The 24,248-nt window shown below is 41.1% G+C and overlaps 1 protein-coding gene across 2 annotated transcripts in view; it reads right to left on the bottom strand.

Moving 5' to 3' along the window:
* Positions 1-24,248, bottom strand: part of gas2l1 (growth arrest-specific 2 like 1) — a 63,275-nt gene that overhangs the window by 20,768 nt on the left and 18,259 nt on the right. The window contains exons 2-3 of one of the 2 annotated variants that reach the window (XM_048611528.1): positions 8,546-8,653; positions 3,898-3,994 (exon numbers count right to left, since the gene is read on the bottom strand). In XM_048611528.1, the coding sequence (XP_048467485.1) occupies positions 3,898-3,994; positions 8,546-8,653 (205 nt within the window). The remainder of the gene's footprint in view (positions 1-3,897; positions 3,995-8,545; positions 8,654-24,248) is intronic. The other variant, XM_048611530.1, reaches the window with a different exon arrangement.

The following is a 24,248-nucleotide window of genomic DNA, read 5'->3' as shown; positions in this document are numbered from 1 at the left end:
TTGTGCAGAAGTTACATTTCATCTATCTTTTTAGCCAGGCCCGTTTTATAGGCTGTACAGAGCTGCAGAGGCTAGGCCATCTTTCAAGGTCAAAACACACATTTATATGAACACCTATCAAATCACTTACCATTGCGGGGTATTTCACACCCTGTGCACTTTGTACACAACTTCGCATTCTAAACAAAAATTTAAGAATTGTTTTATCTCTGATTTAATTGCAGATCTACTTGTCACCTCTTTAAGGCAGAGTGTTTTATCAGTCTGTAGAACACCAAAAATGAACACCAAACACTGTACAACGGACTTTCTAATTTTCTTTTAATCAATAAGGAATGGTGTGTTTTGTTTCTTATTGAAGGAAGAACAGACAGGTCCTGATAAGGCTATTCATCAAGATCCTTACACTATGGTTATATTTGTTGATCAGAGTTAACATTTGATGAAATACAAACAGTTCCAAGTTTTGACTGATACACGTGCACTGAATTGAGTTGTCACAAACTCCACTTTGAAAGGTAAGTGGTAACATAGATCACTGAAATGCCAATGTACTGTGTCTTGAGATACAGGCATCACCCCATTCCCTCTCTCCCACAAGCTCTACATAGTGGAGCTGATAGCTCCAACAAGACTGGGAAGCACTGCACAGAAGTGGGGCTCTGATCTGTAAAGAGGGGGTGGAGAAGGAGAAAACCCGAGGGAGACTTGTGCTTGGTCTATTTGCGAATTGCTGAGTGGACAGTGCACAGCAGCATCAGGGAGGAGGGTTAATTGTAAGTAAAAACCAAAAGAACTGCGGATGCTGTAAATCAGGAACAAAAACAAAGTTGCTGGAAAAGCTCAGCAGGTCTGGCAGCATCTGTGAAGGAGAAAACAGAGTTAACATTTCAGGTCTGGTGACCCTTCCTCAGGTTAATTGTAAGTAACTGCTCCCAACAACAGTCCTCCACCTCTCATGGGATGGGGGTGGAGGACATGAGGGGTGGAAGAGTAACTGCTCCTCTAATGTTAACACTAAGGTGGGAAATCCTGAAAGATTGACTTGTTCTCATTTGGGTAGGGCATGGCTCAGTACACTCAGGACATTGAGTTGACAGAATAAAGTCAGATTAAGCTGCAAGATGGCAACTCATTTTGTTTGTACTTGTACTTCCATTGTAACTATACCTGCCTATGGGAATTTGATAAGATTTCTAAAATATTAGTTGATGGACTCCAGGTGCAACGTGAGACTGATATGACACTTGATTGGTGTCAGCACAACACCCAAAATTTATAACAAAAACAAAGTTGCTGGAAAAGCTCAACAGGTCTGGCAGCATCTGTGGAGGAGAAAACGTAATTAACGTTTTGGATCCGGTGACCCTTCCTCAGAACCGAAACATTAACTCCGTTTTCTCCGCCACAGATGCTGCCAGACCTGTTGAGCTTTTCCAGCAACTTTGTTTTTGTTCCTGATTTACAGCATCCGCAGTTCTTTTGGTTTTTATACAAAATTTATACATTGGTAGAGTCATAGAGTTATAGAGTTATACAGCATGGAAACAGGCCCTTCAGCCCAAACTAGTCCATGCTGAGATGCTGCCCACTCAGATAGTTCCAATTGCCCGCATTTGGTCCATATCCCTCTAAACCCTTCCCATCCATGCACCTATCCAAATATTTTTAAAATTTCTAATGGCACCCGAGACAGCACTGAACAGTCAGGAGCAAGAAACAGATGGACAAGAGTGGGATCTAAACTTTGCTGAACCTGTGCCATCGTTTACAAATCCACTGATATCCAAAATGCCCTATTCCCTTCACCATCTGGTCCAGTAGCCAGCCAATATTAGATCTGACATACATTCCAATCATTGCCACTTTGACACATACTTTTTTTAAATATTTGTTTCTAAACATGCATCAATGAGTGGGGACAGAGGTTGACCACAGCAACAACCAGTAAAGTACTCAACAGTAGGATGTGGGTTGTGAGCACTTGAGGGGTTGAGCATTAATCCTGTTCTTGGAGAAGATAGGATAAACCTCCAAAGAGGAGGAGAAGAAGAGGCTGTTTGGGAGCATAAATAGCACGGACTAGTAAAGGCTATGCAGTCCATAGTTCTTGCATGTAACTTGGGGTTTTGGACGGGGGTGGGGGTACAGCAGAACAGCAATGAAAATGTTATTAATATATCATAATACTCAGTGTAAATAATAAACCCAAAGTTCTGACAGACAGATGCGTTACCCAGAATAACACTAAGCACTGAGACCAGGGTAATCACAAATGCAGTTCCTATTGGTGCTGGGTTGGAGATGAAACAGGAGAACAATTTGTAGTTTTGGGGGTGGGGGGGGGGGGGGGAGCGGCAATACATTAAAGAAAAATCAGCTAAGGTCCTCACCCTAATCACTGGCCAGTGACACCCGTAATGGTCAGGATCAGGTTTCACTACAAACTCTCCTTAGCTGGTCAGATCACTAGTCTTTTCCACACCAGATCAATGGGAGGAATAGCTGCACAACTCAGCTACTGGTGAACTGCTGGGAGGCAATGTGTATTGTGGATGAAACAATATGCTCAGCAGAAGGGTGGAGCATTGGGAAATTCCACTTAAGAAAAACAGATTACAATGAATAGCTCACAATGTTTTCATAATTTTGCTAGCAGTTGGATTGAAATCTCCTCAAAGTGCCTGTCTTGTTACCACAAGAGAATATCACTGCTTGCCTTGGCTGTCAGGAGTGTGGAGCGCAACGTGACATGAAGCTGGGGCAGCTTGACTGATTCTGCATCCAAGAATTCAAAAATACGCAGCCCAATTTGCAAGCCGGACCTCAGGACAAGCAGAGACTTGATAATAGGAAAATAAGTTAAACTCGACGAGCAATTTGAGTTGTACGTGTTTGCACATGAGTATGCACCTTAGGGTCTCTAACTTAGTCTTGATTTCAATGATACCCACACACCTTCAGGAGTCAGTGGATAATACTCAGGAGCAGGAGGCTTGGCTGACTCCCATCCCCGACCCCTTCTAAGTAATGGGAATTTAGGACAAATTCCATGGTCCAACTATTCAGCTATATGGAAATTCAAGGTGATCTGTCTGTACAGCTATTCTGTATACTGCCTTTCCCCATTGTGGGATCCAGAGTCTGTTTGAAAATCAACTGAAATAATAAGAAAATAGATCGGCTGGAATCTGTTCACTTGGACAATCCAAACATCATTGTCTTACATCTTTCCAAAGGCTGGGAGTTGGGGGGTCTTTCCTCTGGAATGGAGATCAGGGATGGAGGTTACTTTATAGAACTTAAGATTAAGGAAGTGTTTCACATGGTATGTGTGGAGAAGACAATTCCATTAGAAAGTGAGATCAGAATTACAAGATACTCATTAATAAATCTGACAACAAATTCAGGATAAACAGCTTTACTCAGTGGTTAGAATGTGAAATTTGCTACCACAAAGTGCAGCTTAAGTAAATAATATAAATGAATTTTAAAAAGGTGTCTGGAGAAGCACAGAGAAAAGAATAGAAAAGATATGTTGATAAGGTTGATTGGAGGGGGTAAAGAGGAGGCTTGTGAGGATAAGTTATAGGATAGACTGAATGGCTGAAAGCACTCTGTAGTCCTGTAAATAGTCGAATGTTGAAGAACACTTAAAAGACATGATCTATAAAATGAGCCCCTTAAAACAAAATGTCACAGTGTATCCCAACTGTTGAGCTATCAGGACAGTTCTACAAAAAAAAAAAATTAGAAAGTTGGGGGTGAGAAAATGATAATAAACAAGAAGCCGACATGACATCAGGTGACTGTAGCCATTAAGAAGAATACACTCCGGTTTGAAAAGGAAACGAGGAAAGAAGGCAAAAAAGGATCTACCATTCGGCGCACACTTACTTAGTGAAGCACATCTACAGGGATCGTGTTTATTCAGATAATGTTCAAGTGTATCCCAGCCTCCTCCAACACGCACCATCACATGATTTCTCAAAACCTGCAGAAACAAAGGAACATTCTTGTTTGCCCCGGATCTCGAATTGGTAAGCAATTGGTTTCCGACATTTCAAATTGAGCTGTACTTTTAAGCGAGAAAGAGATTGAGGAGCTAAAGGAACAACATTTTTTTAAATGTATGGTCACTGTGTTTATGAATTCTGTGGTTGGTTTGTATTCAATTTGTACTTTGGTCAACATGCCACGACATTACTTGTTAACAGTCTTCAGTCCCTTGCTGAAAATGACCTTTAAATGTCCATTTCTATATTATTCAATATCTCCACTCACAAGCAATATCATCAAAAGGTACTTTTGTTAATATTGTTGGTTTTGTAATCTGCACCAGATAATGGGTTGAAACTCACTCCATACAGCACTTTTTTTCTTCAACTCTGAGGGGCGTTTTAAGATCTGTGGTAGCTTCTACCTTACGCAAGAGCTGAAAAGCAAATATTGTAAATCACTATCCCACCCTGTTCCTCATCTCTCTCAACTGGCCCGGATCCAACCTAATTCTATAATTCACTGAGCCATCCTGCTCCTCACCTATTTTCCACCCACACCACGTCCCGATCCAACAATGACAAATTTGATTTACAATGACTCACATGATTTACTTTTATTTTTTCCAGTTACATGATATGCAATTTAGTGCAGCACACATTTGCAATGCAATTGAAAGCATCAGGAAAAGTTAAATGAACATAATAGCATATCCCGTAGGCCTGCTAAATATTCATTAATTTCAAGATTTCATTAATAGAGAACTGAATACATTTTTGAAATAAGAATAGACTAAGGGGAGAAAAAAACCGGCATTTGAATGATTAACATCAAGGGACGAGCTGGTACCACAGGTACAAATGTAGTTGTGTTAGACAATGGACTGAAGGGTCTGTTTCCATGCTATATGATTCTATGACAAAATGACAATTGTTAGATACTTAAAGACCTCCAATATTTAGAAGAAAAATCCAAATAGTCCATAACTAACTTACAGAATTGTGCCACAAAAAAAAACTTTACACGTTTTAAAACAAAAATAAACAAATCTTGCATAACAATTAAACAAAGAAAGTACTATTAATCTCCTCTATTGTTATTACTAATGCAACAAACTCAGTCTAGAGTCAGAGACGTGCAGCACAGAAATTGACCCTTCACTCTAACTCGTCCATGCTGGCCAAATATCCTAAATTAATCCAGTCCCATTTGCCAGCATATGGTCCATATCCCTCTAAACCCTTCCTATTCATATAGCCATCCAGATGCTTTTTAAACGTTGTAATTGTACCACTCTCCACCACATCCTCTGGCAGCTCATTCCAAATACGCATCACTGTGCAAGAAAGTAGCCCTTTACGTCCCTTTTAAATTGTTCCCCTCTCACCTTAAACCTATGCCCTCTCGTTTTGGACTCCTGTACCCTGGGGGAAGGACTTTGACTATTCACCATATCCATGCCCCTCATGTTTTTATACGTCTTTAAAAAGGTCACCCCTCAGCCTCAAAAGCGCCACGGAAAATAGCCCCAGCGTATTCAGCCTCTTATGAGAGCTCACATCCTCCAACCCTAGCAACATCCTCAAATCTTTTTTGAACACTTTCAAGTTTAACAACATCTTTCCTTTGGCAGGGAGACCAGAATCAAATGCAATATTTCAAAAGTGGCCTAACCACTGCCCCGTGCAGCCATAACATGACCTCCCAACTCCTATACTCCATACACTGACCAATAAGAGCAAGCATACTAAATACCACCTTCGCTACCCTGCAACTACACTTTCAAGGAACTATCAATCTGCAATCCAAGATCCCTTTGTTTGGCAATACTCCCCAGGACTTGACCATTAACTGCTAAGTCCTGCCCTGATTTGCCCTTCCAAAATATAGCACCTCACATTTATGTGGATTAAACACCATCTGCCACACCTTGGCCCATCAGATCAAAGTCCTGTTGTACTGAGGTAAGTTTCTTCACTGGCCACTACACCAATTTTCGGTGTCATCTGCAAACTTACTAACCATACCTCCTACGTTCACATCCAAATCATTTATATAAAAAGGACAAAAAGCAGTGGACCCAGCACTGATCATTGTTGCACACTGCTAGTCACAGGTCTCCTGTCTACTACTCTACATTTTAAACCCACTGCTTTTTCCCCACCCTCCATCACAGACAATAAAGTACTAAATCTTGAAGGTACTTGCACTTCTCCTGGGACCAACCCAAGGAAGAAGTAAGCCTCAAAATTCTGGAATTCACTTTTATCCCACATCAGTGTTTCAACTATTTTAGAGGCATGAAATTTTACGGAGATTCTTCATTTATCTTTTGAAATTCTCCAAATTCTTTTCAAACCTCAACTGTGGATATCTCACTCAACCATTAAGGATTTGCTACAATCTGTCTAATGGATTTAAACATCATAAACACTAAACACTCGTGGTTTTGAATGGCTCTCCATGCTCCAACAGTTAATTCCTAGCTCTTAGCAGATGCTATCACTTTGACTAAACCAACTGCTTCAAAGCTAACTGCCTTCTGCATCAAGGTTCAAAGAAGACCTCAGCAGAATTCTGCCTCTAGATACAAGCTAAAGGAAATCCAAACTGAACTTGGGCCTCAGCCATGTTAATATTTCCTTTGCTTAAGGGGTAGGCCTGAGTAACATTCATTTCGTTTTGCTCTCCCAATTCAAAGAGCTGTATCTACCCAAAAATAGAAAAGCTTTCCATGTAAAAACAGCCAGTTAAATTAAGCAAGGGGAACTGCTATCCCCGCAATCATCCCTATGACAACTTAACATGCTTTGGGATGAAGTGTAAAGTCAGTTATGGTATTGTACCACAAATATAACTTGTTCATTCTGCAACCCATTCAAATTGATAATTCCAATGAGTATAATTTCCCTCTCCAGTCCACCAGGATCCAATAGTTAGTCCAGAGATGGATCACCCATTGTTATAAGCATCATATCTTCCATTTCAAAATGGACAGGAAATGGCGAAGTAGTGATGTTGTCACTGGGCTATTAACATTACACTCTGCAGATATTGGTCCAAATTCCACTATAGCAACTGGGAGAATTTGAATTCAATTAAATAGCTGTGGGTTTGGACAACGAGTCTCAGTAATAGAAACAATGGTCATAAAAAAAACACCTAGGTCATGAATGTCCTGTAGGGCAGGAAATCTGTTGTTCTTTCTTGGTCTGATATACATGTGACTCCAGATCCACAGTAATGTGGTTCACTCTGCCCTTTGAATTGACCCACTAAGCCACTCAGTTCAAGGGTAATCAGATTAAAGAATTCTTATTTTTCAATATTAGATAGTTTATTTGGTTTTCCTTTATATTTGACCTGCATTTTGTTTTTCTTTTTCAAGTAGTTATTAATTCAGTTTTGAAAGTTACTTTTGAATTTGCTTTACCTGCTTCTAACATTGTGTTCAGTTCTGCTTGCCACAGTACAAGGAGGATACGGAGGTTTTGGACAGCGTACAGAAACTATCAGGATGCTGCCTGGTTTAAGTGGATATTGGCTACGAAGGAGAGATTGTACAAACTTACTTTCACTTGAAGATCAGAAGTTGAGGGGGCAACTTGTTAAAAGTTTACAAAGTTATGAGACGCATGGATAGAATGGATAGTTAGAGTCCAATTCCCAGGTAGAAAAGCCAATTATTAGGGGACAGAGGTTCAAGGTAAAAAGGGGGTAAGTTTAAAGGAGATGTGACAGGCAAGTTTTTGTTTACACAGGGGGTTGGTTAGTGCCCTGGAATGCGCTGCCAGAAGTGGTGGAGGAAGCAGATACAATACCAACTTCAGTGAACATAGCCAATCACTTTCCCCTGGGTTTTGGGGGCCTCTGCTTCACTTCACCTACAAGCAGCATCTTGGAAAGTCACAACTACAAAGCATTAACTTGTATTTATAGGAGAAACGATACTTCTTGGGGGGGGAAAAAAAAAAGGCTCCCCCACAAACATTTGAAAAACGATTGCCTTCGAGCTTGCTGGGTGTCACAAGCTGAGACTTGCTGGTGTGTTGACAAAGCCGCCCTGACTGCTCCTCATTGAATGACTTGTATGAACAAAGTCCATTGATATGTATCTGAAAAAGGTTTGTGCGCGCTAAAGTTTAGCTTTCCCATGCTACTTTATTTGTCAGTACCTCAGTAGTTGCATAATACAGGGCATGGAGACTGCAAATTCTCAGTTCTCTCCAATCCAAAATTTGTCACTGTACACAATTCATAGCCACTCTATAAAAACCTCCCTTCAGTGAGTAATGCTTGGGTACTATCCATACTTGGACTAAAAGATTCAAACATTATTCCTTGGTTTGGGCCATGCACAATTTCACAGACTCAATGGACTAAGTGTTGCAGCAACAGAAAAATAAAGCCAGAATTTGTGGTTTTGCTTTCTATTTGCCATCCTCTGTTGCTGGTGCAAGCCTAATGTAGTATACTTGTAATTACTTGCTACAAACTTAAATGTTTAAGTACAACATTAGAAATGGTTATGGCACAAGGCTCTTACTCTGATGAAGATCAATGTGCTGGTCTCACCGACTTTATATTTACCCTCAGATACTTTTGTCATAGGGAACTGTGATGGACAGGTACAGTGGCCAAGGATCTCTCGGACCTGAGAGAAAGAGAGAGAGAGAGAGAGAGAGAGAGAGAGAGAGAGAAAAAAATTAGTTAATCAAGTGATTAAAAACATGAACGCCTCCAATCTTCATACCGCCTTTGCCTGTATAATAAAACCAAGCATTGCCAAGACCACCTAATTTTATTTTTAATATTAAAGGAGAAACATACTTGTACTAACAACACACTATGTCACAATATAATCCACAGAACAATAGTACAAGTTCTGATCTTTCTGACAAGCATGATCGACTGCCTATAATATTCAGTAGCAGGAAAAAAACCTGGAAATGAGAATAATCTTGTGCTCAGGTCCCATCATGTAAAAAGAAAGCCCGACAGCACAATGCAGTGTGTTTTTTCAAAACATGGCTTATAGTATAAAAACTGAAAGAACTGTGGATGCTGTAAATCAGGAACAAAAACAAAGTTGCTGGAAAAGCTCAGCAGGTCTGGCAGCGTCTGAGAAGAAAAATCAGAGTTAATGTTTTGGGTCCAGTGACCACTCCTCAGAACTGGATAGTTAGTTCTGAGGAAGGGTCACCAGACCTGAAACGTTAACCGATTTTTCTTCACAGATGCTGCCAGACCTGCTGAGCTTTTCTAGCAACTTTGTTGTTGTTCATGGTTTAAAGTATCCCTTCTGTTAGCGAGGAGTGAAGCAACTGGAGACCATTAGACCACAAGATATCAAAGCAATTGTAAACCATTCTACCCAGAGTCTGCTCCACCATTCAATGAGATCATGGCTGATCTGATAATCCTCAACTCTGCCTTTTCCCCCATAACCCTTGATTCACTTAGTGATTTAAAATCCACCTATCTTATTGTTGAATACAATTAATTATCCAACTTCTACAGCAAAAAAACCTACAAACGGAAAACAACATCCCCACATCGACCATCTCCCCTATTAATCTACGAGATACATGTTTAACTCCAACTATATTTACCCAATGCCAGCTTGTCGATGGCTCAGATAGCAATCCTGAGATCATCACCTTTGAGAATGCGCTTTTCAAGTTAGCTCCTAACTGTTCAAATGCTCAATAGAATGTCCTTTCCAGTCCAACATGGTTGGCAACAACAGGATCCCTCCCCTCCCCTGCTAAGTTCTTCTCCAGTCAAAGAGATGTCATTGACAGGCAACACAGCATTCAGGACACCCACTCATGGCTAGAGAATAGTACATATCCCCCCTAGTTATCCTGTCCCTTGGCACAGCTACATCCCCACTTCCGCCCTCACTTGAATGGCTCCCTGTAGTCCAATGCCATGGCTAGTCTGCTCAAACTCCCACTCTTGTCTGCACAGCTCACAAGCACCTAACTGTTGGACAATTGCAGTCAGTGATCATAAGCCAATGTTGAATTACATAGTCCGAGGGGTGTGACTGCCTTCTGGTGAAAAGTGTCCAGGTAACTTTGCCCATCCCAGAGGTGCAATAATGTCTGTAGCTCAGGCTCCAGCTCCACAAGCTACAAACAGCTTTGTGCATACTAGCATACCCTCTGGTTTTGTATTGTTGTGCAGGGAGCAATAGAATTGAGAAAGAGATAGAGATAGAACAAGCAGCTTAATTCAACGTGGATTGTACCTGTACTGACTACTTCAGTTTTATTTACAGGGAGTTAAACATCCATTACCACAAGAGTAAAAGACAGAAGCACAACTAGGCCATTTGGGCCATCAAGTCTGCTCCCCATTCGATCATGGCTGATGTGTTTCTCAACCCCATTCTCTTGCCTACATCCAGTAACCCTTGATACCCTTACTAAATCATGGGCCTGTCTTAGAGAGAATGATTTGACCTCCACAACCCTCTGCGACAGTGAGTTCCACAGATTCAACATCCTGTGGCTGAAAAAATATTCCTCATCTCTGTTCTAAAGGGTCATCCCCTCACTGTGAGGCTGTGCCCTCGGGTCCTAGTCTCTCCTATTTGTGAAAACATCTTCGCCACATCCACTCTATCCAGGCCTCTCAGTATTCTGCAAGTTTCAATCAGATTCCCCGTCACCCTTATAAACTCCATTGTTGATTACTTTTGTAAACCTTGTCTGGACACCCTCCAAGGCTAGTACATCCTTCCTTAGATACAGGTCCAAAACTGCTCACAATATTCCAAACATGGTCTGACCAGAGCCTTATACAGCCTTGGCACTACACGTCTGCTCTTGTATTCTAGCCTTCTTGAAATAATTGCTAACATTGCATTTGCCTTTTTAAGTACCAACTGTTAACCATAAGCAAATCCTGAACTAGGACTCCCAAGACCCTTTGTGCTTCAGATCTCCAAATCCTTTACAGTTTAGAAAATAGTCTCTGCCTCTATTCTTAAAGTGTATAACCTCACATTTTCCCACATTACTACTTATTTGCCCACTCTCCTATCCTGCCCAGTCTATGTGCATGATTCCACTTCCCCAACTCTACCTGCTCCTCCAACTATTTTTGGGTCATCTGCAAATGTAGCAACAATGGCTTATTTCCTTCGTCCAGATCTTTACTGTATAGTGCAAATAGTTGTTGTTCCAAAAGACTCCTGCAGAACTCCACTAGTAAACTATGATCATTAGGAAAAGTATATAACCTTCAAATTTCTTCAAAGCCGCCAGTGAGTACACTCCATGCCTCAGAACATCACTAAAACAAAAAAAAACTAACTTCCTGCAGCTTTTGGTCTCAAATGACCTTTGCACTGAGTGTCACATGAAAAATTTCAAAGGCATGAAGTAAAGCTCTTCAGAAGTTTGTGTAGGAATGGAATAAAATGTTAAGTGCTGAATCAGCAGGCAAATGATTCTCCTGTGCAAAGCACAAACGTACAGAGCTTGCTTTGTCATAAATTCATAGAACCCTAACATTTTGTTGCTGATAGTCTTGAGAGATTCTCTTATCATTGGTATAAAATGAAAAAAATCCACCGTGTTGCCAGCTGCTGAATAAATGTGAGGCAGTGAGTTGTACAGCAGTATTCAGTAGAGGCTTCTGCCATTCAAGGCAAAAATGCAAGTTTAGGCAAGAACAGAAGAATGAGTTCCATGATAACAGATCGAAGCAAGCTCTGCATGCTATAGGCTGGTTTAATGCTACTCAAGATAACAAATTGACAATTATGAAACTCTCTGAATTTTATTACAGAGGTTTTACAGCAATTCCAGCATGAAACTAAATATACTGTACATACCAGGCCACAAATGGAATCTGAAATCAGAGACTGATTACATGCATGCAGGGCTCCCAAGTTCATTCAGACATATCTGCAACAGGACCATAAATGATACACTCCCTTCAGGCTCCAGCCTATTTTATTAGACTGAGGATGTGCAAGGAAGAACACACAAACTTCATGAGATACAACTGAATTAACGTTAGTTATCTAAACCAGAGGAACGGGTTTCACCTTAACTATTCTAAATTATTTCAATCCAATGGACCCTCACTCTGAAGACAGCTTCCATCTAATGCCATTAGTCAAGCGGCTTTTTAATAATAGCATAATTAATGCTGTAGAAGATAAAATATTGTGATTTGAAAGTGCTGATCTTCCTACACACAAATTCAAACTGCCATTTACCTATTTTATTGAAACAGCAATAAAATCGCTTTTCTGAAAAGCTTGTGAATCACTGATTTTGCAAGACGAGGTTTTGCTGAACCATCTCCCAAACCCCACTGTTTGCTGGAGTTGTGAATGGAGCAGGCAGTGACTTTGTTTACCTATTGTTTAAATTTAAAGTGCCTGTGAAGATTTTCCAGACATTTTTAAACTAGGACAGGACTAAAGTATTTACTGCAGTTCAATGCAACATTCCACAGCCACATGCTACAGTCTCCCAGGTCTTACTATGACATAACGCCAGTCCACAGGCATTGGAATTAGTGCTGATACCAAAATTCCTGCTCCTCACATAATCCAGTGGTTTGGCAAAGGACAGCCAGTTAGAATAGGACAAATGAAGAGAAATTTCCCAGGCTGATATCTTAAGTAAGAAAAATCACAGTAAGATTTAGCAAAGCCTCTCTGTTCAGACTCCTAAAATACCTTTGTAAATGAAGAGCGATCAAGCACAAGTAAAACATTTTACAATACAGGAACAATTATCACTTCATAGGCTCTGACATTTCAGGTGACAGATGTAACACCATGTGCAAATAATAATCAGCAGTGGAGCTGTACCATGTTCAAAAAGAGTCTGCAAGTTTTTCTTTCCATGACTTAAAAAAAAAGGTGGCGGGGGTGGAGGAGTTGGGAAAATAGAGTGCTTGTGATAACTGTTCAATTTAAATTGCTGTTTCTCTGACCAATACACGCGCCACATCCCCCCTGGAGGATGATGTTTTATGCTGGTATATAGTTTCACAGGTATTCAATTCAGCCACCCTAATGACAAGGCTTTCATTCTGCACAAAAGGTTGGGCACAAGAGTGTGTTAATGGACCATATGATTGAAGTGAGGGTTGGGGAAAGACTTTAAAAAAAATTGGGACCAACCCTAATCTACTTTTACCAAATACCTACACAGATATTTTAATGGATTCTGACAGGAGTGGGAATTATGGATACATTTACCCACACCCTTACACATATAGTGTAAAAAAGATATTAAAAAAGGTTTCTGTTCAATTTGAAGACAGATTCTCCCCTCTCTACATCTGATCTCACTAAACTATTAAATATCTTGGGACCTTTCACTACAGTAAAGGCAATGTATAAATGTATGTTGGTATTGTCTCCACACCCAACTTTCAAAAAGATCGAGGTGGTTACCACTGGATTAGAAGGCTCCAACCATTTGAGGATCTTTTAATTCAGTTTCAATCAGAAAGCTGCAATTTTCAGCTGAATGTCGACCATTGTGGAATTGTTATCTTGCGAGAAACTCCTAAATCTCGGAAGAACAAGATAAAATAAATGCAAGTTAACGCTGACTGGAGGGCACCTAAATTCGTGTTCCTGCCATTGAAGAGAGCTATAAACAAACAACAGCTTGTACTAGCAGCTGTCACTGTCTGTACACACAAACTAAACCAGAACAGCATCCTAATAACATCTTTGGGATTTGCATTGGGGACAGGCTCTGAACTGGATCATCGCCAACCTGCTCTGAACTGGTTGCACCATTTGTGACTTGGAGTTGACAAAAGGTGAGGCATGCAAAAGGTGAGCATCATCACATAGACCGTACAGGGGCACTCCACCTCACCGTGCAGAGTGAAATCTGCCAACCAGCATTCGTTGACAGTCTTGAGAGATGAATGGTCACAGTCAGACTCACCAAATAAATAGGAGAAGCCAGTTTCAGCCATTTAGCACAAGATTATTCACTGACATATTGCAGATGCTTTCTCTCCCCCTAGACAAAAAACATCATGCACCTGTTGTTGGCCTAGCTTACAATAGTGAACACTAGCACCTTCCTCATCTTTATGGCTTAACATTCACTGGATATATTAAACTGGTTTCTGAAGAGTTCCAATTTAAATTTAATCTTTTTGTTATTAATTTCTTGCTCACTTTAGGTGCCTTCTTTGCCAACATCACACCTTTCTAGGAGCAGCAACAAGTAATATAACCAGAGACCTCCCAAGACACTTCAGGAACATTAACAACAAACAAACCAGGGCTAATCAAGAATCATGCCTTCCATGTGCAGACAAAGGATGGAACAAAATCAGGTTAAACAATTAATCTTACGGTTAAGTTCAAGTGCAAACTAGCATTGATTACACTGCGACAGCATTCAGTACATATATGCACAGTTGTAACAACTCATTATGCAATTCGTCAGTTAAAAAAAAATTGATAGCACACATTAAAATTAAATACTGATTGCTATTATAGAGACATGGCTGCAGGATGACAAAAATTGGATCCTGAGTATAATGCATGCCAGATGAATAAGAAACTCTGTAAAGGTGGAGGGGCAGCATTGTTAATCAAACATAATATTGGTGCAATAGATTGACATGACTTGTGTTCAAGGGATTAGAGTAGTTTGGGTCTGGGTGGACATAAGGAACAGGAGGAGAAAATGAGTTGGAGTGGTATACAGCCCCTTAATAGTAGCCACAGTATAGGATAAAATTGTACAGGAAAAAATATTAGGTGCTCCTGATAAAGGAACAGCAACAATCACAGGCAACTTCAATCCAGTTAAAAACTGGAGTAATCAGAATAGCAGTGGTAGCCTAGATGAGGATTTCATAGAGTGCTTGGAGATTGTGCTGGTTTAAGAAACTTTCTGGAAGCAACCAGAGAACAGGGTACATTTGACTTGATATTGTGCATTGAGAGAGGATTAATTCATTAATGACCGAAGTGTAAATGTATCCTGAGATAGCCGAGACCATACAGTGACTGAATTTTACATCCAGTTAGAAAGGGAGAAAATTGGACTGAAGACGTGTATTATGAATTTATACCAGGGCAACCACGTGGGCACAAAAGCTGAGCGACCTGAAGTGACCTGGCATATGAGGCTACAGGATGGATCATTAGAAACACACAGGATTTTAAAGAGGATATTTCAGAATATATATATTGCAACAATAAAAGGCAAATTCTAAAAGAGGAAGGACCCAGCATTAGTAGTTAACTAAAGTTAGGGAAAGCATCAAACTTAAGTAAATATGATACAGCATGTATTCGAGACAGCTAATGGGATCCTAACATTGACTATAAAAGGAATTGAACGTAAAGGCAGGATATTATGCTTCAATTATACAGAGTACCAGCGAGACCACAACTGGAAAATTGTGCACAGTTTTGGCCTCTATTTGAAAAAAAAAGAAATATAAATGCATTGGGGGCAGTTACAGCTTTTGCTAGATTGAGGTCTTGAATGAGTGGGCTGTCTGAGGAGGCTAAGTTGGACAGGCTGGGCTTGTTACACTAGAGTTTAGAAAAGGGAGGGATGCCTTAAATTAAGTGAACCACACATTACCCTGAAAGGTCTCGACAAGATGCATGTGGAAGGGGTGTTTCCACCATGGGTGAGTCCAGAACTAAGAGACACAAATGTTTTAAAATTTGGGATCTCCCTTTTAGAAACAAGATGTGGAGATTTTCTCTTTTCGGAGATTGAGAGATTTTGGAACTCTGCCTAAGAATGCAGTTGAAGCAGGGTTATTAATTGCTTTTAAGCAGCATTAGATAAAATCTTGTTAGGCAAGGCAAAGGCTATTGAGGCTAGATGTGAATGTGTAGTTCAAATCAAACAGCCATGATCATACAGAAATGGTACAACAGGTTTGGGGGGCTGTGTAGCTTACATCTGCTATTTTGTGTATATGTTCATATGTCAAGTTGCTCTAATGTAACTGCAATTGGTCAATGATATATTTTGCTTTCCATGAGATTTAGTACATGTCAACTCGTCTAAAAATTGAGTCACTAAAGTCCACAAATATTTCCATGCAAGTTATAAAAATTACAGTTACCAACATCACATGATTTGATGTTGGATCCAATTTTAACATTAAAATACCTTGCAGTAAATGAGGTGGCTCAAACACTAAACAATGTGCGTGCTCATTGCACACTGCAATTACATCATTAATAATTTAGAGCTCAAATATGCAAAACCAATTGGCATCACGCACTTAAATATTTGCATGTTAAATGCAATAATGCAGTGAAGAGTGATTGTTTGAAAGTTGATAGTTAGTGATACTATTCATCTGTCAGATTTTCATGAAATTTTCTCATCAATATTCTTCATCAGTTTAGTTTCTCCATTTGTTTTTAAAATAGAAGAGAGAGCAAGAGAGAGATATTCAATTAATGGTTGGTTCTGCTTTTTGAATGGTTAAGTACAGGCTTCAAAACATCCTCAGGAATGCAAAAGAATTTGACATTACAATCACACTGTTAAGTTATCAGCCTTACCAGGATCTGTCTTTTGTTCAGCCTAATTACTTCAGGATGCAAAGCCCAAAAAGCTAAACATTGTGTTAAATAAATGGGCTCCTAACTTAAACTTATTAGGAAAAAAGGAAAAGAGGCAGGCAGTGACGTTTCCTATAGCATTCTTATTTTCATAGCATCCATCACGGACTACATTCTGTATTAATTTGCAGACTCCCTTCTGGATCTTATACTGGTTTTAAAAAGAAGTGTCCCTGTAACCCTTACTTTCCAATGAGTGGACAAGAACTCCGCAACATTAACATGAATAGAAGCTGCTGAGTCTCACAAAGCCTGCAGAAAATGCTGATTTTAAGTCTCAGCAATTTGTTTGAAAATACCAGAGAGCACATTTCACTGTTTGTTTACTATGTGAAGTTCACATTTACATCACAAATAATTCACAAGCCTTACTGGCAGGCCCACAATATGCCTAAAAACAAAATAATGTCTTGTGGTCAAGGCGACCGTATTTTGCCAAGTCTTGCTGGTAAACTATGGAGGATTTGAGGTGGGGAAGAGAAGCCACACTGAAGCAGAAGATTTCCTAAAGTGGTTCCCATGCATGCCACAATGGCAGTCCCATGTGCATGAGAATTGTAAAAGGATAGAGGCTTTAAGCCAATTTGGACAGGGTTTGGGGGTGGGGTGGGGGGTGTGGAAATCCTGACCAGTATTGAGAAAAGAGATAGTAGGAACTGCAGATGCTGGAGAATCCGAGACAACAAGGTGCAGGGCTGGATGAACACAGCAGGCCAAGCAGCATCATAGGAGCAGAGAGGCTGACGTTTCGGGCCTAGACCCTTCATCAGAAAAGGGGGAGGGGAAGGGGGTTTTGAAATAAATAGGGAGAGAGTGGGAGGCGGATAGAAGAGGGATAGAGGAGAGGATAGGTGGAGAGGAAACAAACAGGTCGAAGAGGCGGGGATGGAGCCAGTAAAAGGTGAGTGTAGGTAGGGAGTTAGGAAGGGGATAGGTCAGTCCAGGGAGGACGGACAGGTCAAGGGGGCGGGAAGAGGTTGGTCGGTAGGAGATGGAGGTGCGGTTTGAGGTGGGAGGAGGGGATAGGTGGGAGGAAGAACAGGTTAGGGAGGCAGGGACGAGCTGGACTGGTTTTGGGATGCGGTAGGGGGAGGGGAGATTTTGAAACTTGTGAAATCCACATTGATATCATTGGGCTGCAGGGTTCCCAAGCGGAATACGAGTTGCTGTTCCTGCAACCTTCGGGTGGCATCGTTGTGGCACTGCAGGAGGCCCAGGATGGACATGTCGTCTGAGGAATGGGAGGGGGAGTTGAAATGGTTCGCGACTGGGAGGTGCAGTTGTTTGTTGCGAACCGAGCGTAGGTGTTCTGCAAAGCGGTCCCCGAGTCTCCGCTTGGTTTCCCCGATGTAAAGGAAGCCACGCCGGGTACAGCGGATGCAATATACCACATTGGCAGATGTGCAGGTGAACATCTGCTTGATGTGGAAAGTCTTCTTGGGGCCTGGGATGGGGATGAGGGAGGAGGTATGGGGGCAGGTGTAGCACTTCCTGCGGTTGCAGGGAAAAAAGTGCCGGGTGTGGTGGAGCTGGAGGGGAGTGTGGAGCGGACAAGGGAGTCACGGAGAGAGTTGTCCCTCCGGAAAGCAGATAAGGGTGGGGAGGGAAAGATGTCTTTGGTGGTGGGGTCGGATTGCAGATGGCGGAAGTGTCAGAGGATGATGCGTTGGATCCGGAGGTTGGTGGGGTGGTACGTGAGGACGAGGGGGATTCTTTTTCGGTTCTTATTGCGTGGACGGGGTGTGAGGGATGAGGTGCGGGAGATGTGGGAGACACGGTTGAGGGCGTTCTCGACCACCGAGGAGGGGAAGTTACGGTCCTTGAAAAACGAGGACAACTGAGATGTACGGGAGTGGAATGCCTCATCCTGGGAGTAGATGTGGCGGAGGCGAAGGAATTGGGAATAGGGGATAGCATTTTTGCAGCAAGTTCAAAATCTCCCCTCCCCCTACCGCATCCCAAAACCAGTCCAGCTCGTCCCTGCCTCCCTAACCTGTTCTTCCTCCCACCTCAAGCCGCACCTCCATCTCCTACCGACCAACCTCATCCCGCCCCCTTGACCTGTCCGTCCTCCCTGGACTGACCTATCCCCTTCCTAACTCCCTACCTACACTCACCTTTACTGGCTCCATCCCCGCCTCTTCGACCTGTTTGTTTCCTCTCCACCTATCCTCTCCTCTATCCCTCTTCTATCCACCTCCCACTCTTTCCCTATTTATTTCAAAACCCCCTTCCCCTCCCCCTTTTCTGATGAAGGGTCGAGGCCCGAAACGTCAGCCTCTCTGCTCCTATGATGCTGCTTGGCCTGCTGTGTTCATCCAGCCCTGCACCTTGTTGTCTCAAGAAATATTGAAGCCCTGGTCAAGGAAAAGAAGAGGGCATACATCAGGTACAGACAGCTGGGATCAAGTGAATCCCTTGATGTGTATAGGGGGAGTAGGGGCATACTTAAGTGGGAAATCAGGAGGCCATGAAGGGGAAATTGAGATAGCCTTGGTAGGTAAGGTTAAGGAGAATCCAAAGACATTCTACAAATACATTACGAAATCAAAAAAGAGCAACAAGGGAGAGAATAGGACCCCTTAAAGATCAACGAGGCCATCTATTTAAGCAAGTACAGGAGACAGGTGAGATCTGTACTATGGAGAAAGACATGGAAGCTAGGGAACTTGGGCATATAAAATAGAGAACTGTACGCCAGTGAGTCTGACGTCAGTGGTGGGCAATTTGTTGAAGGGGATTCTGAAAGACAAGATTTACATGCATTTGGAGAGGCAAGGGCTGATTAGAGATAAGTCAGCATGGCTTTGCGCATGGGAAATCATGTCTTACAAACTTGATACAAGGCTTTTTTGTTTTGAGTACGTGATCAAGAAGATAGATGCCAGCAGAGAAGTGGATGTTGTCTGGCCTATGACAAGGTTCTGCATAGTAGACTGGTTAGTATGGCTAGATCACATGGGATCCAGCGAGATCTAACCAATTGGATACAAAATTGGCTTGACAGTAGGAGACAAGGAGTGGTGGTAGAGGGTTGTTTTTCAGACTGGAGGCCCGTGACCAGTGGTGTGCTGCAGGAACTGGTGCTGGGTCCACTGTTTGTCTTTTAACAAAACGATTTGGACGAGAATACAGGAAGCATGGTTAGTAAGGATGCAGATGGCATCAAAACTGGTACTATAGCAGACAGTGTACTCTTAGATAACCCTCTTCAAAGGGATCTTGATCAGCTGGGCCAATGGACCAAGGAGTGGCAGATGGAGTTTAATGCAAGGTGTTGCATTTTGGTGAGACAAACCAGGGCAGGTCTTAAACAGTTAATCGTAGGGCTCTGGAGATTGTAGGGGTTCAGATACATAGTTCCTTGAAAGTAGTGTCACAAGTAGGTAAAGTGGGAAAGGCGGTGTTTGGCACACATGCCTTCATTGATCAGAGGATTGAATATAGGAGCTGGGATGTCATGTTACGCATGTGCAGAATATTGGTGAGGCCACTTTAGAAGAACTGCATACAATTCTGGTGACCCTGTTTTGGGACGATATTATTAAATTGGAAAAGGTGCATAAAAGATTTACAAGGATGTTACTGGGACTGGATGGCTTGAGTTATAAGGAGAGGCTGGAGCTTTCTCCCCTGGACCTTAGATGATTCAGGGGTGACCTTAGAGGTTTATAAAATCATGAGGGGCATTGATAAGATGAATAGCAAAGGTCTTTTTCCTGCGGTAGGGGAATTCAAAACTAGAGGGCACATTTTTAAGGTGAGAGGGGAAGATTTAAAAGAGACCAAAGGAACAACATTTTCAGCAGGTGGTTCATGTATGGAATGAACTACCAGAGGAAGTGGTAGATGCAAGTACAGTTACAACATTTAAAAGACATTGGACAGGTACCTGAATAGGACGGGTTTAGAAGGATATGGGCCAAATGCAGGCAGACAGGATTAGATCAGTTTAGGATATCTGGTCGGCATGGAAAACTTGGACCAAAGATTTTTATGTTGTATGACTACGACTCTAAATGGGATGTATTTAGGTTTAGCTGAACATTCCCTCCCAAACTTCCATTTAAAACACGCATTCTCTCTGCAGCATTTCTCCCATTTTGCTCTGATGGTGTTGAATGCAATTCCTCACCCAACTTCCCATTTGACAGTCATGGAGACGTTAACAACTGTATATCAGGATGGCCACCCTCTGGTCTATGATATTGACATTTACACAGAATGTTCTATAGCTAAGGAGCACTGGACTGCTAATGTAACACAACCTAATATGACTGCAAGTTTCAAACAAATGGTACAACAGATAGGCAACAGTTATTGTCCACTCACATCCATCATAAGGAAAACACATTCACAAAGGCCAAAAATCTAACTCTTTTGTATAAACTTTGTTGGGAGACACTAAGTGGAACAGAAATTAAATTGGCACATGCAGAGTCCTGCCTTTTAGGAGGTCTTGGGGAGAGGTGTATTTTGACCGTTTCTATGGCTCTGAAATCTGAAGGAAGCACAGGTGTGCTAACACTCTAAAAGGGGTGATTAGGGCCGATCTGGGAAACCAGACTGGGATTATGTTCAGTGCCCCCTGAAGGTACTATTTTCTTACACTTTCCATGGCAGACGAACTGCCTTGTTATGCCTATTGCCATAATAATGATCATGACCCCAGTGAAATTTGAATGACAATGCCAGTGGCAAAGGTCCTGGGCTAGAGCCCCTTAGCCTCCCTGGAGATTTCTGGACCCAAAATGACAATCAATCAACAAAATTAAATAATGTTATGAGGAAGGGAAATGTTAACTCTGTTTTTCTTCCTTCACAGGCGCTGCCAGACCTGCTGAGCTTTTCCAGCAACTTTGTTTTTGTGATAACAAGGTGTAGAGCTGGACGAACACAGCAGGCCAAGCAGCATCAGAGGAGCAGGAAAGCTGACGTTGCGGGTCGAGACCCTTCTTCAGAAACTTTTTGTTTTTGTTCCTGATTTACAACATCCGCAATTCTTTCGGTTTCTAATCAACAAAATTAAATCTCTTTGTGAACTTTGCATATCACAATCAATGAGCATACTCCAAATTGAAACTTGTGTTATCGAATAGTGGGCACAGGTCATCTCAAAGTCTTGATAAATTAAATTATGAAGCAATACCTTACATGCTAATACATACTAACATTCACTGCCACATAGTATTCATACCGTACAGATATAAGAAAAAAGTCAACCAGGTTGAAAAGAAATACAAATTCATAGCAAGATGTAATCTAGCACACATTAACTGGAAGGAAAAATTGATCAACAGACCTGTGTTTGTTTTCAGCAACGGGGAACACAAACTGGAAGGTGGATTAAAACTGAACCAATTCCAATAAAGGGAAAAAGGGAATTCATTGAAGACTACAGGTCCCATGAAGGAATAGAAGGAAATTAGGCCAAATCTAAAATTAGAAAAATATTTAGTGCACACAAGACAGATAGATAAAGAAATAGAGTTTAAATATAAAGGAAAGCTACAGAAATAGATGGAGGTTAGAAAGGTTAGAGAATTAAAAAAAATTAATGAGAAAAAGGCAATACAAAAGCTTTCGACAGATGTATTAAATAGGACAAGAGGATCATTACGGAGAGCTTGGGCTCCCGAGATGGAGATGCTTTACATTGGGCAGCAAAAAAAAAAAACTGAAGTTCTGTACCTTCATGTTCAGAGAAGGTTGATCTTGAACTTATATGGCTAGAGGTTACTATGCAAAGAGCTATGGTTTTAAAGGGGTTATAAAATCCCAAGCAAGGTAAGCTACCAAGATTTGATAAATAATAATCTCAAGGAAAGACACAGTAAAGGTTCTAAATGGAATGCTGAAAAAGTCTGTGAAATGTAACTTCTTCTTCCAAAAAAAAAAAAAAAAAAAAAATTCACTCGCGGGATGTGGACATCACCGGCTGGCCAGCATTTATTGTCCATTTCTCGTTGCCTTGAGGTGGTGGTGGCGAGCTGCTTTCTTGAACCGTTGCAGTTCATGTACTGTAGGAAGACCCACAATGACCTTGGGGAGAGAATTCAAGGATTTAGTCAATAGTCAAATTGAACCAGAAGAATGGAAAGAAGCCAAGATGGCTTTCGAAGCCAGGAAATCATGAGGCAGGCCACCAGACTAAAATAATGGAGTACTGAGAAAAACAGTGAATAAGGGTCTGTTAACACTGATTTCTCTGACGCTTTGGGCCTGACCAACCTGTTGGAATTCTTTGAAGAAGCAGACTAGATGCTCTGCTGTTTTACAGATCTTCAAAGGGTAAAGTACCCGATAAAGTTTTATAGCAAAGATAGTAGCACATGGAATCGAGAACAGTGTGGCTACATAAACAGAAAGTGGTTCAATGTCTAAAAAAAGAGCAGAATAAAACCGGCGGGTGGATGATTTTGCAATGGGGTCCATGTCACAGCTGCCCTTGTTGCTATGTAATTAATAAACTGCAATCATTAAAATTTCATCTCAGTTACTCAACACCAAATTATAAAACCATTTGAAACATTGCAGGAGGGAGATAAGTAGCATATACACTCAAATGCAGGAAAATATAGACAATTTTGAAAACAAAAACAGGGAAAGAAAAACCAGAAATGGAGAGTTCAAGTTATAAAAAAAGCTGCAACATTTTTTCACTGGAGTATAGGAGGTTGTGGGGTGACCTTAGAGGTTTATAAAATTATACAGGGCATAGATAAGCTGTATAGCAAAGATCTTTTTCCTAGGATCAGGGGAGTTCAAATCTAGTGGGGGGGATATAGTTTCAAGAAAGTACAAAGTTTGAAAAAAGGACACTAAAGGAAAACTTTTTTTTTTAAAAACAGTGATTCACATGTGTGGTATGTGAGAAAGTGATGGATGCAGGTACAGTCACAAAAAGTTTAAAATACATTTGGATAAGTACATGAATAGGAAACATTTGAAGGCATATGGGCCAAACAAACAGAGATAAATGGGGCTACTTTAGTTTGGGAACATGGTCGACATGGACTAGTTGGATCGAAGGGTCTGTTTCCATGCTGTATGACTCCATGACTATGGCCTAAAAATTATAGGATTTTAAATGGAGGAGACAGCAGAAGGATCTTTAGCAGATACAAAGTCAGCAAAATGATGTAGCATAGGTGAATAAGTCCATGACATTGAAAACTGAATCCTGTTTCACATCTAGAAGCACTAAACAGAAAAAGGTCAATGTGGCCTATTTCACTTTGTTAGATCAGAACGAAGATATTATGTACTCAAAAACTGAAAAGAGGGTTTTTAAAACAGCATAGATCAGAATTGCTAGGCTGTTACCAAGGATCAAGTGGTAAGGTTTGAGCCACGAAGGAGGAACTGGAGAGTTCAGTGACTTTACCACTATCAGATGATTAAGGAGTGACCCCTTATTTAACAAATAGTGAGTTTACTTCTGCTGCTTGGTGACACAAGTAATAACAAATTTATGGTTACCAATAAGTCTTAAGACACAAGATTTAAAATAAAAAATTGAAGCGGGGGATTAATTGTCCAATTCTTTGACAATTTGTTGAATCAGAGTCTAGCAATTATCTGAAAAAAATTAAAATCGTATAGTTGCTTGACAAGGAGGAATATTTAAAGGTAG

The sequence above is a fragment of the Rhincodon typus genome, chromosome 24 (genome assembly GCF_021869965.1).
Source record: "Rhincodon typus isolate 14 chromosome 24, sRhiTyp1.1, whole genome shotgun sequence".
NCBI lineage: Eukaryota > Metazoa > Chordata > Chondrichthyes > Orectolobiformes > Rhincodontidae > Rhincodon > Rhincodon typus.
The sequence above is the reverse complement of the archived record's forward strand: the minus strand, read 5'-3'. Positions and strand labels throughout refer to the sequence as shown.